Source organism: Ictidomys tridecemlineatus, chromosome 5 (genome assembly GCF_052094955.1).
Source record: "Ictidomys tridecemlineatus isolate mIctTri1 chromosome 5, mIctTri1.hap1, whole genome shotgun sequence".
Classification (NCBI taxonomy): Eukaryota; Metazoa; Chordata; class Mammalia; order Rodentia; family Sciuridae; genus Ictidomys; species Ictidomys tridecemlineatus.
Window position 1 is genome coordinate 42,574,200 of NC_135481.1, and position 16,634 is coordinate 42,590,833.

Here is a 16,634-nt window from a genome sequence, read left to right on the forward strand (position 1 = left end):
TTTTCAAATATCCAAATATTGTGTCGGTAAAACAGTTAAATGACTGTGTGAATCTTTCCATATTTATCTGGATATTTATGCATCATATATGTGGCACAGACAGTCTTTTCTATCAAAAAAACAGTATCAATTTCAAAAATAACTCACTGACAAGTATTTATTGAGCACTTATTCTGTAGAAAATACTGTGCTAAGTGCTATAGAAAGTTTAAGTTTATATAAGACTTAAACTGTGCCCTCAAATAATTTGCAGTCTAATGAGGAACATGACACAATTGTGGATCTACATGCACAAGAGAAGAGGAAAACAATGTGGAAGTTTGGGGGGGAAAGCAACTATTTCCTGCTCCTGACAGTTTCCTGCTGTTTGGACTGTGATGAATTAGTAGAGGCTGATGTCCCAGAATTGTAGAAATGGAAGGGAATGTTGTGACAATATACCAACTGAAATATACTCTCTTTCTGCAGCTGGGTAGAGTTTTACTCAAATCAAATAGCCCTAAATTGGCCAGATGATTGTAATAGTTTTTGTGTCATTTTGTATTATCATGACCTTGGTTAGTATAATTTTTTTGCATCTAAATGTGTTTCTTAGGAATTTTGATTAGCAAATTTATATTCTCTGTTCTTAATAATTTCAACTTTACACAAGAAGCAGACTTGAAGTTATTCTCTGTGGTCATTTTAAAAAACTTCATCAAAATTCTACCTTATACTTTGCTATTCAAGCTTAGATTAAAATTTTTGACAGCCCCATATACATTGCATGTTTAAGCCTCTACCTTCCAGATTTGTGATTTTTTAAATAATCTATTGGGACTACAATGCTGACAAATTTTAAAAAAGAAAAAATCCTAAATTATTGCCATATTTGACTGGAGTCTATATATAAAGAAGAAAGCAGAATGGTTGGTTCCCTTATTTCTTCTTCTGTTCCTTCTTTGTTCTCCTTAACTTCCTACTCATCCTTCTCCCTCATTAAAAAAAACAAAAAAACAAACAAACAAAAAACACATCATTTTTAGCTGGAGAGAAAAGGAAATTCCAGATACTGTCAATTGGCCCTTGTCTGTTAGAAAATAGATGTCAGAATCTATTTTCTAGGTTGTCCTCCCTGCTGCCTCCCACTCCCCTTCCCCATTTTTGTTTGTTTGTTGTTGTTGTTTTGTGTGTGTGTGTGTGTCTGTGTTGTTTTTTTTTTTTAGTACAGAGATCAAACTCAGGATCTCCTAAACTACTGAGTCACATTCCTAACCCTTTTTACTTTTTGTTTTGAGACAAGTTCTCACTAAGTTGCTGAGGCTGGTTTGAACTTTAGATCCTCCAGTCTCGGCCTCCCAAACTGCAGCGATTACAGGCATGAGTCACCATGCCCAGCTCAGGAATCTATTCTTTATATTTACTGGCTTTGCCTTAATCTTTATAAGCTTCATTCTCAGTCAGGTTCTCCATGTTGGGTGCCAACAATGGCTGTCCCAATTCCAAGTCTTAGTAACCCAGGGAAACAGAGAACTCCTTTGACAGTCCCTTGATGGGCTCCTGTTTACCTAACTTGGGTTTCATCTTCAGTGTAGCCAGTATGATTAGCTATGTTAATTGGCTCAGTCCTTGGCACTTAACCCTCCCTGAGCACACCCCTAAATTGAAATCAGGACATGATAATCAAAAAGAAGGGGAAATGATGCTTCAGTGGAAAACATCAGTGTTAAGAGTGGGAAGGTCCACTAACTGGTCAGGAGAGCAGGAGTTACCCTAGTGCTTACTAATGCCTACTGATATGACTGGTATGTTACTTAATCCTTGTGAACCTTGGTTTCCTCATCTACGAAAGTGAGGTGCGAGGCTAAGATCTGCCTAAACACCTTTCAACTCTAATGTTCTGTGGTTTTGGTTTCCAAAGCCAGAGACAAGGATGAGATATCTAGAAAATTCAGAGTTTAAATATGTTAACACAAAGGAAAAGGCCAATGAATCATATTTCATGTAGAAGCGCTTCAGGTAGAAACAGAACTTAGATTGACAGTAGAATAACAAAGGATATCTTTTTCCTAATGTAGTGATTAGCAGCTCAAGGGTTGAGGGGTGGGATGTGTATATGTGGTAGGGTGGGGGAAGTCAGAGAGATTCAGAATGAGCTAGGACATGGCCTGGGATCATGGCTCAGGGGTAGAGCACTCACCTAGCACGTGCAAGGCCCTGGGTTGGATCCTCAGCACCAAATAAAAATAAATAAAATAAAGATATTGTGTCCAACTATAATTAAATAAATAAATATTTAAAAAAAGAATTAGCTAGGACAAACCTTGTTGTTATAATCTTCTTAGGTATTCTACCTGCCATATATGTCTTTGTTAACCTCTTTATCTTACCATCATAGAGACTATGTATCAGGCCCAGGCTTGTTTAAGGTGACAAGACTACTGACAAAGCTGGAAGAATTAACATCTATTTGTTTTCATTCTTTCTACAAATTTTCAGAGACTCATACAAAGTAGGGGACACATACAAAAGTTAAAAAACAAAACAAAACAAAAAAACAATGACCCAAGACTTTACCTTCAGGAAGTTATACTTATAGAGATGTAAATAAGATCTGACAATGAAAAGATAAAAATTATAGATACCAAGCAAATTGTTATGAGAATTTAGTGGAAAGAAGATTACCACCAATGACAAGGATTGGATGGTTTCAAATTAATCTTATTTCTTGTTTTGTCTTCAAAATTCATGCAGACTGTATATGGTAATCATAGCATAGGATTTATTGTTCTATAAGAAAAAGTTGCTGAATTAATGACCCTTGAATAAATTTGACATTCTAGGGAAGCACATATATTTGTTCAGGGGTTAAGTTCTCAGCACGTCTACACGTAACCCAGTTCAAAAAGCATCATCCTAGATCAGTAAATGCTGTCTGCTCGATGTAGTTTCATTGTCCACGTTTAAGGAAGTTGCCTATAGAGTTTCATATTTAAGTGACAGCATCAAAAGCCAGGTTGTGTGGGTCACCTCCATGACATACATATCTTGTACGGAAGTGAGGAAACAAAAGTGGTTACCTTAATGATCAGTTTCCAAGACTATGTTCAAACTAAGATCCTGCCAAATTTGTTACTTGACCATTTTTCTGAATGGTTAAATTACATCATCACAGAACTAATTTTACAAATTGTGCATTGCTCAGTCTTCAAAGAGCACATCTAGTAAACTTTATAGATCAGTAAATCAAACAGACTCAAAAAGAGAAAAGGTAACAGAAGAAGCAGAACTGATCCTAGAGATGTTTTGCTTTAAAAAACATTCAGTGAGCTGGACAGAGTGGTGCAGACCTATAATGCCAGCAACTCAAGAGGCTGAGGCAGGAGGATTGTAAATTCAAGGCTAGCCTCAGCAACTTAATGAGACCATGTTTCAAAATAAAAACAAAACTGGGCTGGGGATATGGCTCAAGCGGTAGTGCGCTCACCTGGCATGTGTGCGGCCCAGGTTCGATCCTCAGCACCACATACAAACAAAGATGTTGTGTCCACCGAAAATTAAAAAAATAAATAAATATTAAAATTCTCTCTCTCTCTTTAAAAAAAAATAAAAACAAAACAAAAACACAACAAATTGTGGATATAGCTCAGTGATAAAGTGGGCTTGGGTTAAACATCCAGTACCATAAATAAATAAATAAATAAATAAATAAATAAATCTTTAAAAAAAAAGTGAAAGACTTTTCTCAGTGCAGGAGAATATCTAGTTAATTTAATAAGAAATGTTGGGGCTGGGGTTGTGGCTCAGTGGTAGAGCACTCACTTAGCATGTGTGAGGCAGTGGGTTCAATCCTCAGCACCACATAAAAAAATAAATAAACAAAATAAAGGTATTGTGTCCATCTATAACTAAAAAGGAAATTCTTTTTTAAAAAAGAGTCAAATGACCATGGTTTTTAAAAGCTAATTTAAATTTTTTAATTGTAAATTTAAAACTGATACCAGATTTAAAAATTGTTTGAAGCACTACACACATGCACAACAGAGGACTATAGAAATAAGAAGTCCCTATCTCTAGGCTGTATGCACTGTGAACCATTACTCGGTGTGTATTTTTTCCATATGATTTTCTTGTACTACAAGCATAGATATGTGTATATTGATTCTTATTTATTTATTTAAACAAAAATAGATAGTACATATTATTCCACAACTTTCCACAATTTGCTTTTCCCCCCCTTAGTAATATGTGGCTTATTTTATGAAAACCTCACATTTTATTTAACAGTGATCCTTCAGTTGAGGTACATTTAGGTTATTTCCAATTTTTTAGTCTTCCAAATAGCTACCTTTTTCATTTATTGTGCACTTCTAATTCATGAGGTGATTCAAAGTATCACTTAAAGTTTTAAAACACTGGCATAAATCTTTTCAGCATAGAATAAAATTCATGATATATCAGTTCCAGTTTGGATATCTTTGGAGGGAGGTTAATCACAACAGATGAGTGTTATTAGGTGATTTTACTCGCCAAACCACCCCACAGATGTATTGTAAGGATATTGCAGATTGTTTTTTCATGTACTTGATAAACAGATTAACTGCCACACACTCACCTCCTAAAATAAAAGCAAAGCAGCAGCAGCAGCAGCAGCAGGCCTGAGGTTGGTATCTGAAATCAAGATAGTCTCTTATTTTCAAGTGAGTTTTCGGGAGAACAATGATTTTAAAAATATATCTACATTGATCCATGAACCATACATGTCTTCTTAGCATTTTGAACACTGTCAGTTGATGTTCAAAGTCACAAGACCTTTATGATTCACTTCTTCTATTCACCAGTGGCCTTTAGAATTATTTAGGGATGTCAAAAATTTTACCCTTTGCTGATTCTTTCTTGAGGAAGGCACTCATCATCATTGCTATCACGTGACTGTGCTTGTTCTTATGAGTAAGATGAGCCACCTCTGGGCAACTGGACCCAATTGGGTTGGCCCCCTACAGTGAACAGACTAAACTATAGCTTTAGTCCAAGAATATGGAAACTGACAACAAATTATTGCTTGTGGTCTACTTCCAGTTTTCAAGTGCAAACATACCAAAGTTTATTTTAAATCTGAGCCAGTCAGACATTTAGTAATACACATCAAAGAAGAAGTGAAGGCTTCCCATGTTTATTATTTCAATATGATGTCTGTTCTAATAAAGAAGAAGAATGCATATGATAGACCATGTAGTAGAAATTCTCCAGTTCCACAGTTTGGCCTTAAATATATACATATATTTGTAAATTAATCCAAAACACATTGTCATGGTTCCAATTCCTCTCAGAAATGATTGTTTTCCGTCCCTCTTTTAATTTTAGAAATATAGTGGCTGACTGCCAGAACACTTTCAGATAAACAGTCCACCCCATGTATAAAAGGGGCATGGAATCACGAATGTTCAAAACCACAGAATGGTATTCAAATAAGTTAAAGTTATTATGGTCTTCCCTATTAATTAAAAAAAAGCCATCTGTGCAAGGTGAATTTTGGTAAGGTCCCAATTTTTTTAATGATTGTGGATGGAATTTGCAACTGCTTTCATAGTGAAAGTATAGCTCAGGGATTCCCAAGATAAAATGCACTGTTTATGTAATTCCGTGGTCATTTGACTAAATTCCTAGTAAAATGCTGGAAAGAATTCTTGTTATTCAATCAGAATTCACAATCAAACTTGAAGGAATTGACTACCTAGTAACATCACTTTTTATTCTTTGACTTTCTTAACATACTAAACCTTAATTTCATCTAAACCTTCTCTCTCTGTCTCTGCCTTTATCTCTCTTTTACATACACAAGTGTGCGCATGCACGCGCGCACACACACACACACACACACACACACACACTCACCACAACCTACATTTTGTCTAAACTGTCCTAGGCAAGGGTGTCACAACAGTGAGAAAGACTGAAAACACAAAAAAAGATCAAAAACATTGCATAAAGAATCAGCACACTAGAAGACATGACGGGTGCAGATCTATATATTTTTTTAATGTATCCTTATTTTCATTTTAATTTTTGCCATTTGCATAATTTTTTTTTCCACTGAGCAAACAACATGTATACCTAGGCTCTCAAAATCTTGGAAGGGCAGAAACTCAAAAGATGCTACTCCCTTGAATTTGGCAAGCAAACACCTTGACAAGAATGATTTTTTAAAATATTTTTTGTCATTTCTCCCCCAACCAGTGTTTTCAGTCAATTAAAATTTGTACTCTAGGCCTTTTCCAGCTTGAAGCCACCTCGGCGTCTGTGATGAGCAATCCTTCTTGTTTGTGCAGCCATTCATTATCTCCATTACCAAGAGGAGAATAGAGGACAATTACATTGTTTGGACGAATCAGAGTGTTAGGAGGAGTATTTGTCATGGTGGCAGAGTGCAGCACCTGACAGGCAACGATTGATGGCCAGGAGTGAGTGTGAGTGGCCAAAGCAGCCTCATAGGATGCAAATTACTGACTGTGGATTCCAATTTATCCTGTTCATTTTTCTTGCCCGTACTGAAGACCATTAGTGGTTTTTGAAGCAGTGAAGGGGTCATTACTAATGTGGGTAGGCTGGAAGCAGGAGGGGAAGGAGGGGGAAAAGCCTTCTGTAATTACACAGCTTTCAGGAACAGGCTGGAGGCCTTCGCCAAAAAAGTGTCAACACCTCGCAATCAGAAAAATTTATTTTCATTTTATGCTTAACCCATATTAACTCAACATTATCATCTTTCTTTGTTAACATTTGCAGAATATTAAAAGCCTGGCTTCTATATTAATACAAATCTAGTTAACCCTTTTGCTAGACAGGGGATTTTGTTTAACCTAATGGCATTTGGGTTTGCTAATAAGTAATTGTGCACATTTTGGATAATGTATGCTATTATAGAAGATGAAATACCTGAAGAATACAATCTCAGATGATTGAAAAACATTCACTCTCTCAAATACCAGAATGATTAAAATGTTCTGAATGGAATACTTTGTTGTTCCTAATGTCACTCTTTAATAATGTTGATGAGAAATATTTATTACCAAAGGCTTTCTAGTTTATGAACAACTTTGACATGCTGGATAAAAGTTTACTTTTCTGTTTAAGAAAGCCAGTGAATTTAGAGCAGGGATCTATTTAACAGATATGGTTGATAATCATGTACTTGCAAGTTCAGTGCCTTTTAAAGTAAATGTATGACTCTAAAATAACAATCCTTGATTTCAAAGTGAGAGAGGAAAGTGGGTTGATAATGGGAAGAATGTTCATTATAAATGTGCGTGAATCATGATGGGAAGTAAGAAATTTAAAAACAAACCTATGGCTTCATTCTCTTATTGCTGTACATTAAGGTAAAAGTAAAATTTCTATTCAAAGCATTATATATAATTGACTCCTTTTGATGTGTGGTCGTCCTTAGTGACCCTGTTAGCCCAGAGCACTAACCAGTAAAAATGAAAGAATCCCCCTCTGTCCCATAAAGGAGTCACATAAATATACTTTAAGTAACTGTGTTATACTCAAATCGAGTCGGGTGGCTTCAAAATAGTTAATGCTACGTACTGTCTCACTTTCCAAACTTTAGTGTCAATAACCTCAGATGAACTAGGAAATAAGAATTATATGGAGCCATCTCACAAAGATAGCTTAGAATAAGGGCCTCACATCTGTTTTCCAGGATGCAAAATAAAACGGGCCTAAAAGTGGTTTCCCTGAGTGCAACTGACATGAGAGTTGATAACCAAAATACTGATGCCATCACAAAAGTGCTTGACACCCCTGACTGATTAAGGAAATTGAACAGCTTAGACGCCTTGTTCTTCGTTGCTGGCCCTACAGAGAGTGGCAGGCACTTGGGGCTACTGATGCAGGTTTCTGGATTCTTATTCCTGCCCACGCTTCTCCACACAGTGTAAAGAGACGCGATGAGGAAAATCAAGCCATAGACAAAAGAAATCACCAGTGGTGGTTTCATTCTTAGACGTGAGTGACTCTTTCGTAACTTCTGATACATCTTTTAAAACATTTGTTTTTTCATTAGCATCCGTACCCTTCCGAAGAGCAGAAGAAACAGTTAGCGCAAGACACAGGACTTACAATTCTCCAAGTTAACAACTGGTGAGTGACCCCCAAATCAATGTTTTTCTCCGGTGGCTAAAATGAGATTTTTAAATAATTGTTTCCTTCCTTCCTTCCTTCCTTCCTTCCTTCCTTCCTTCCTTCTTTCCTTCCTTCCTTCCTTCCTTCCTTCCTCTTTCTCTCTCTCCCCTCCTTCCTTCCCTTTCTCTTCCTTTCTTCCCCTCCCTCCCTCCCTCCTTCCTTTCTTTCTTTCCTTTGTCTTCCTTTCTTACTCCATTCCTCTCTTCCTCCTTCCTTCCCTCCCTCCTTTTCTCCCTTCTTTCTTTCCTTTTTGTTTCTAAACAAATGAAACCAAGGAGAACTTCTCAGTTGCTTCTCCCTTGAGGTGTGGAAGTAGAGCTTAGGGAGAGGAAGCGGCAGCCAGGGGAGATGGTTTGGTGAGACTCGGTTTTCTCCTCTTTTCTCTCCCTCTCTTTTCTTCTCCCTTGCCCTTCCTCTCCACCTGGCTTTGCCCATCTCGGATGCTTTAAAATTCTCAAATCGAGTCACGATCACGTCCCGGTCCTTCCTGTTGGAAGCAGTTGCTATGCGTTCGCACAGCCTTTGCCCGCAGTTATCACTTCTAGAAGGTTTCTTTTGTCCAGGCCGTGAGTGGCCGTGTAGATACAGGCTTTGTAGTAGCTCCTAATAGAAATTTATTTACCCTAATTTTTTTTTTAAAATAGGAAAAAAGGTTTTTCCATTTTGAGCTTTGTGATTCGGTAGATTACCCGTGTGGTGGTGGATGGACCATCCACCCTTTGTACATGGCTTAGAGGGTAACTGAGGAAAAGGAGGGGCAGCGGATTAAATAAAATGATCACAGTGGCCAAGAAATGATATAGGAATTACTTATCAAAATACTGGCCCAGGTTTTATCAGCAGCTTAATTTTGTTCAGTACATTCTTGGGGTGATGTTCAGATTAATTGAACTGACAGTTCTCTTTCAAAATTCAGGGAAAGTATTTGCACGGATTTCAGGCCTTATACAAACTTAATTACATGGAACTCCATTTTATCATTCTAATTCCATGTAGCAGAGGTTGTATTTACAAATGAGAAGTCTCTGCCTTTATTCACAGCTTTCCTTAATATATTTATCAAAGCAGGTTCATTTACAAAGTGCTCTATCTGTGGGACACAGGCAGGCAGACATTAACAAAGCCTTCAGGTTTATCAGGCTCGCTGCCTGATGAGCTACCCGAGGGTCAATTGATTTTGTGGTTCTGTGATTCATTTTTTTCTCATTTTTCTAGGATCACAATGAGAGACATGCTTGGAGAATTAGCCAGTTTGTCTGCCTTATCTGTCAGGCAATTTTTTTTTTCCCAGGGAAGTCAAGCTACTTAAATTGGCCACAGGAACTGCCGTTATCTGACTTTAATGCACCCTATAGTGTGGATAGCATTTCAATTACACCAGTAACCAAAGCTTAGCTGCAGCCCTTTTCATGCCTAGTGCTGTACAGAAAGTGATGTGCCTACCTACAGAAGCAGAAAATTGAGTTGCCTTGCTTCTGTCAGGGTGATTAATGCAGAAATAAACTGCTAACCTGAAAAGAAAGGCAGAAAGGAAGGATAGACAATACAGACTTGAATTCACTTTAATTTTCTACTAAAGATTGGAACTATGTACATTTAAAGACACCCTTTATTCCAAAACTTGGAATAAAGGCTATAATCTCCAGAGGAGGAAGCACTGATATGAGCCTCAATAGTGTAAATATATATAATATATGTAAATATATATTCTCGCCCATGTCTTTAGCCCAAGCCTTCAGTAGTCTGAAATAATAAACAAATGCATTCTGTGTTAACTATAGGAGACTGTCCTACACATGATTTTATAGTACAGAGATTATCAAACGGAACTAGCACATACACAGTGGTCCTCAATAGAGTTAATGTTGTTTTACAATCATTACTTTTGTAAATTTGGGGGAAGTTGAGGGAGGTGGTGATGGACATTTTTGAGGGAATGAAATGTTTCCATTGATATTTGGTGTTGATATTTGATCTTGTTCTTTTTCAAAATACCGTGGCGTATCATCCACTCCCTGTATTTTTTTATGTAGTCATTGCACCTGAGTGAAGGATTTTTAGTGTTGAAAGACCAGCATTTCTCACACACACCTGGATGGAACCTGGAGAAAGCACCCTTTTTTCCTGAAACCCATTGAACCCCCAGGCCTGCATGAGGAGTTCAGTTAGTGTAATATTTTAGGTTTCTTGTTTTTCTATTATTTGAGCCACACTTGCCACAGAATGCCAAAGGTTAGGATGTGACAGTCTATCACATGGCATACTTTCTATATAATAGGGTATCAACGTTGACACCTATGTCTCTACAAAATAATTCCATCTTCCTAATTTTTCACACTTCCTTTTGAAAATTTCTGTAATCTTGCCCTCAGGTCCAATTCTTAGTTAACAGCTACTCATAACTTTGATAATAAGGTGTCACTTATGAGGATGGTGCAGCAAATACTGCTAAAAGGCCACCAAGAATTTCATACAGGGAATTTCATACAATTTCTGGGGATTTCAAAATAGAAACTGAAAAGAGAACCCCCCCTCTTAGGCCATTTTGAACCTGCCCAATGCCTTTCTGAATCCACTTCAACACAGATAAAGTTGGCCCATCCAGCTTCAGAAGAACTCAGAATACTCTTCCTCACCGAATAAGAAGAGGGCACTAGAAATGATTTCTCCAAGTCTGGATCACTCTTACTCAAAAAACAGAGGGGATAATAGTTCTCAAACTGTAAACCTCACTCAGACAGCTACAAAGAAGTAAGACTCACTTCTCTGTTTGAGGCCAGGAGTTCAAGTTTCCATGCTGCAAGATTTGCACCCAAAGAATTAGAGTAATATAGAAAACCTACAAATCAGACAGTCATAGAGGACTTGCTTGCTGTTCCAGTTCAGCTTCTCACCTCTTAAAATAGAAAGGCCAAGCAAGGTCAAGGTAGTTGAGCAGCACCATAAAATAACATCTGCAGTAATAAGCAATGGAACATGGCTCCACGCACTTGATGAGAGCAATAAGCAATAAAAACAGACCTGTTAAGATCAGTCAGTAATTATGAACTTTAGAACAAATAAGGAAAAAGGAAGTTTAGGAGACAATTAAGGGAATTAAAGATGTGTTGCATCGTAGCAGCCAATGATAGAATAATCTTAATGGGATTTTCCACTGTATTTATAGAGGGGAGCATGCAAACAGTGATAGTGCAAGCAAGTCAAGCGTGGTGGAGGAAGAGAGTGGAGTTTATGACATTAAGTCAGTTTTTCCTACAGTTCTCAGAAGTCCATAAATAATCAATTGCTTATTAAGACTTTCTTTTTAAAAAGATGATAACCAGATCCTCAATGAGTGCTGCTTGCTGTCAAAGCTAATCACAATGATAAGAATGGTTATTTGGAGGAGGGTCAAATCAGCTGTAAAACGATTGAAGTGTATGCATTGGGAGAGGAGAATAACAAAGAATCGAGTATCTTCCACCTAATGACCTCCTTACACTGGAGGAGCAACATGGCCTAGTCTGAATGGATATTGGTTGGAGCTCTAAGGGTCATATAACAGAGGTGAACTTGGGTTTGGCAATCAGTTCCATGGGGTTCAAGTCCTGGTTCCCCCATTCAATTGATAGATACTTGGCCTTCAGCAAATTACTTACCCCCTTTTAGCTCAGTCCTCTCATTGGCAGAATGGGGAGGTTACATAGTTACATAGTTCTCATACAGTTCTAAGACTTTAAGAAATGCTGCATGCTAAACCCTCAGCATAGTGCTGGCATATACAGTAGATGGTAGTTATTGTTAAAACAATTAAAAATAAATGTAAAACTGAAAGAGAAACATGATTTCATACAAGGATAGAAATAAAGGTGTCATTAAATAACTTATCAACTAGAATGGTGATTTCTTCCAAGGGGAAGTAGGTATACTTAAGTAGAAAACTTTTTTAAAATGTAGACAACTTCCTGTACAGAGCTTCTCTATTAAACAAAGATAGAATTTTGTAGTTTTTCATATGAACTTTCTTTTTCTTTTCGTGTTTTTTTTTTTTTTTTTTTTTTTTTTTTTAGTTCTTTGATGCCAGGGAGGTAAGATTAGGAAGCCCTAGGAGGTAAGTGGCTTCAAATAACTGTGAAGGTTAGATTCTTTAAAGGGAAGTTAGGGCATTAACACTCTGGTATTTTCTCAGGAGGCTTGCTTATTACATTCATTGACAAAGACAAAAAAAAATATTTTTAATGAGGAAGTTTTTGCTTGAGTAATTTGTTGGGATGCGTATGTACATCTTTGACAGTAGTAATCATTGAAATGTGGCATAGTCTTCACTTTGACAATTAAAATCCCTTAAGCTAAAACTACTACAGGAAAAATCATAAGACATTGACATGTTCTCATGTAACTTTCCTCAGTGACATAAGAATTACAAGATTAATTTTAAAACTCCCATTTCCAAATTAATTTTAAAAGGAAGAAATACTGTACTTTTAAAAACTCACATCACTGCAATAATTATAGCCAATTTGTATGCCAACAAACAAAATCTGCAAGGGTGATTATTGTCAGAACACAGGTATACTAGGAATAGGGACTTATTTCTTGATAGCAGGCTGTCTCCAGGCCCTCAAATTTAAAAAGCATAAAACTTAAACTTCAAGGACCTTTCCAGTTGAAGGTGATTCAGAGAGTTCCTTTGTATAATAAATGCTTCCCAAACTGAGATTAAATATCTGTGTCCTGCTTGCAGCACCTTCCAACCAAATGGTCTTATAACAGTCTTTGTAGGTCTAACAACTTAAAATAATTGACACCCATTTTGCAGAACTTCTTCATGGAAAATGGCACTTTTGTTCTACCCATTCCCAATTTGGACCCACTGACAAATTTTCTAGAATGCATAGGCACTTGTTCAATTAGGACTGAAAAACTGGGCCAAGAAAGAGCATTTGCTTAAGAATCAGTTTCCCTTTCTAGCCTTCTTCCTTTTCTCTTTCCAAAGGCTCTTTACCTACCCAAGTGAAATCAGTTTTCTTACATGTGAAATGGAATGATGAAGAAACTTGTGTGTAAAAATATCCTGTAGTGCTCTGAGGTTCAAACTTTGCAGCCCTGATTAAAATATGAACGGGAACTCTGTTGCTCATGGGGTAGCTGAAGGAAAGCAACCATTTTCCTGGAGAATCCATCAGCCCAGGTAGATCTGGGTGTGCAGATGCTTCACTTTTTTTTTTTTTTTTTTTTTTTTTTTTTTTTTTGCTGCTTCCTCTTGAAGGGCAATGATAGTGTTCTAGGTGGGTTTCAAGACAGAGAGTCACATTCAGGCCTTATGTCAATGCGTCTCCAAGCTCAAATTGGAGCCTAATTAGTAGGAGACAGTGTAAGTGGTAAGAGAGTTTGCACTTCTTTACAGCAAAGAAAAGTCATTTTCAAAGGTGTGTGTGTGTTGTCATTCTACCGCAAAGAGAGCAGACACCGGGAAATATTTTGTAATATTAGGACATCAAGAGTAAGCTGGGAATTGAGGGAAATAATTTGGTAGTAAACATATGGAATAATTGGCCAGTGGTGCAGGAAATCTAAATGAGGTACAGAGACAGCTGGACACTTTTATCTCAAGAGAGAAAGGATTGAAGGATAGAGTGATAGACCAGGGAGGTGGGGTTGAGATAAACCTAAAGGGAGCAAGCCTGCTGGACTAAATATCCTCTCTCTGCTCAGCAATTTCCACCATGGCCATTTGTTAAACGCATAGCTGCCGTCTTCGGTGATTATTTCCTAGTAACATCTATGTTTCTGAATAAAAATCCATTTGAATCTCAAGTCAGATTTGCCAGGTGCTAGATTCATTGTCAGCATTTAATGTGCTGAAACTGCCGATGCTGAGGAAATGAATACAAAAAAGCATGCTTTTGAACTCCAGTTTGGAGAGCTGGAGGTGAAATGCTTCCCTTTCAGATGGCTTCCTATGCCAGAAAATTCCGGGGGCTGGGGAAGGAGGCAGAGATGCCAAGGGGTGTGGTTCCAACTAGCCCCATGCAGGTTTTTTTTTTTTTTTTTTTTTTTTTTTTTGCTAAGCCAGAGTGTTTTCTTCCTGACAGTTACTCATGGGGTGAAAGAACTGGGCTCTGTTAGTAGGGCTTCCATCTCTATATGATATACATGGTCATATTATCATTTCTTGGGCCCCAGCAATTTTTTCTGAGAAGAAAACCAAAAGGAGGTGGGAGGAGAGATTAAAAAGACAGAAAAAGGAAAACACGCCCGATTAATGTTTAACCAGAGGGACTGCCCTGAAATTTAAGTGGATTTTATTTTGCTCTATCTACAGCAAATGTAACCAGGGGTGCCCAGGATGTCGACATACAGCATACCAATTTTGAATAAGAGGGAGTATTACCATATTTTCCCATTTCCCATCCTGTAGCAGATTCATGAAATTCCCACACTGATCTGAACATTGAAGACATTTCTTATACCTAGGCAGCTGTGCCTTCTAATCCATTACTCTGTCCGATCAGCATTTCTAGACACCTCCTATCCTGTAGTGATGGGAGTACCATTTCCAGAAATTTAGATTCAGTCCAAATTTGGGCAAGCAGCTAAGACTCAGCAAGAGCCTTTTAAAAGTGGTAAACAAAAGGAGTAGAGGGGGAAATAAAGGAAGGGAATGCCAGCGAGGGAACTCAAAGGGGAGGTTTGCTGCAATCCTTTACATTCAATTAGACCAGCTCCTTTGTGCTTTTCCCTTTTTGCTCTGCAAAGAAAGAATGAAATATGGTTTTCATAGCAAGCTGGCAGCATTATCTCAGGATGCATATTTCTTTGCTGGGTTGGAATGCCAATAAGAGGAGAAAAAAAAGTTCCTCGTTGAGAGGAAAGTACAGTGCTACAGGGAAAACACAAAACAACCAAAAGGAATGCAACAAGTCTTTGAAACAGGTCCAGAAAATGCCCCTTAAAGAAAATATTTAAATGAGAACACTTTAAAAGATAAAATTTCTCATGTTCAAAGTTACCCGTTTTCGAAAGTCTCTCAATATGGGAAGAAAACTTGGTCCAAAATGTCGACTCTTTTTGATAGTTGAAGGTTTTTAGAATTTGTCCCCTCTCTTTCATTGATGAAGACAATAAACTCCAGACAAGTCCTGCATTAGGCACAAGGCTCTACCTACGTCTGCCCTTCATTATACTAGTATTTGGAAGAGAGACAAGGCTTGCTCAAATAAGTCCTTTATCCATCTCAATTGGCATGATCCACATGGTTTCTGAAAGTAACACTGAAACAAAAGTCTATATTTCAGCGGGTTGCATGATTTTAAAGTAGAATGACATTGACTTAGCTATTTACTTATTTTTAAGTATGAAAAAAGTGAGGATAGCTCATTGAAAATATTATACAGTTTTCCTATAGCAACTGATTTAATAAGTATTCCTAGCCCCAGTCACAGATGGATAAAGTAAAAGTTGTATTTTTAAGAACCATTTTTTTTTAAAAAAAGGAATGTGTAATTTATTTCCAGAATGTAGAAAATAGAAAGAGAGCTTATAAATGCAATGTTGAAACAGAGCTCCTAAATTTTTAAGAAGCTGGTAAAAGGAAGGTTAAAAATAATAGATCATAATGTATCAATACCATGTTGTTTATGTTTCCTAAATTTTTGACTCTTATATAAATGAGTCTTGAGGGCTACAACTTGGTTCTAAATTTTCAGTCCTTTTTACCATGGAGGTACTTTTTCAGTGTATTTCCTCCCTCATTTCTTCCATTACCTGCAGTATTGAGTACTTGTAAACTTCTTTCCAAAAATTCAGTCTCAGAGGAGTAAGTACTTCATGAATAGTCTTTAGACCAGACCCTCAATCACTTCACTCATTCATTCATGCATTCACTTGCTGGAGAGCAGCCTTCTAAAAATTACTTAATTGAGAATCTGCTCTGTTAATGAGTAAATGTAGGTCCTATTAACCTCCTGATCTTGAGGACTTGTTTTGTTGCTGCTGCTGCTGTTTTCATTGTGTTGGATTTTTCAAGTATGAGAGAATGAGCATTGGCTAGGTGGTACTTCCCAGTGCTTTCCCCAGGAAACCTACCCAACTCAGGGCTCTCAGAACCAGTCTCTTTCCTGTACAAACAAGGAAAAGAATTTTTTTTTCATTTTCAAAATTCGTAGAGACATGGGTAGAAAAATAGAGAGAGCCTTGATATTTTTTACAATATTGCTTTCTTCAAGTCTTTTTCCTGCTTCATTGTTTTATCGTAATCATAATAGAGAACCTTGCTTCCGGTCTTGTTTTGTTTTCCTGCGTGAATCAGAATCATTTTTGCTGACTGATCATTCTGCAGAGATTTGTAGCTAACTCCCTGCCCTGATCCAGCATCATTAATTCTGCACTCAGGTTGAAACACATGCAAGGTTCAGTTCTCTTTTTCCCTTGCAAGGTAAACATTGAGAGATATGAGATTTCCCCTGTGTCTTTAGATACAGCTTATCTTT

The 16,634-nt window shown here is 37.3% G+C and overlaps 1 protein-coding gene across 5 annotated transcripts in view; it reads left to right on the forward strand.

Annotated features, from left to right (window-relative positions):
- Positions 1 to 16,634, forward strand: part of Meis2 (Meis homeobox 2) — a 204,935-nt gene that overhangs the window by 138,194 nt on the left and 50,107 nt on the right. For all 5 annotated transcript variants that reach the window (XM_078049857.1, XM_005316377.5, XM_013359544.4 and 2 more), the window contains one exon: positions 8,045 to 8,121. In XM_078049857.1, the coding sequence (XP_077905983.1) occupies positions 8,045 to 8,121 (77 nt within the window). The remainder of the gene's footprint in view (positions 1 to 8,044; positions 8,122 to 16,634) is intronic.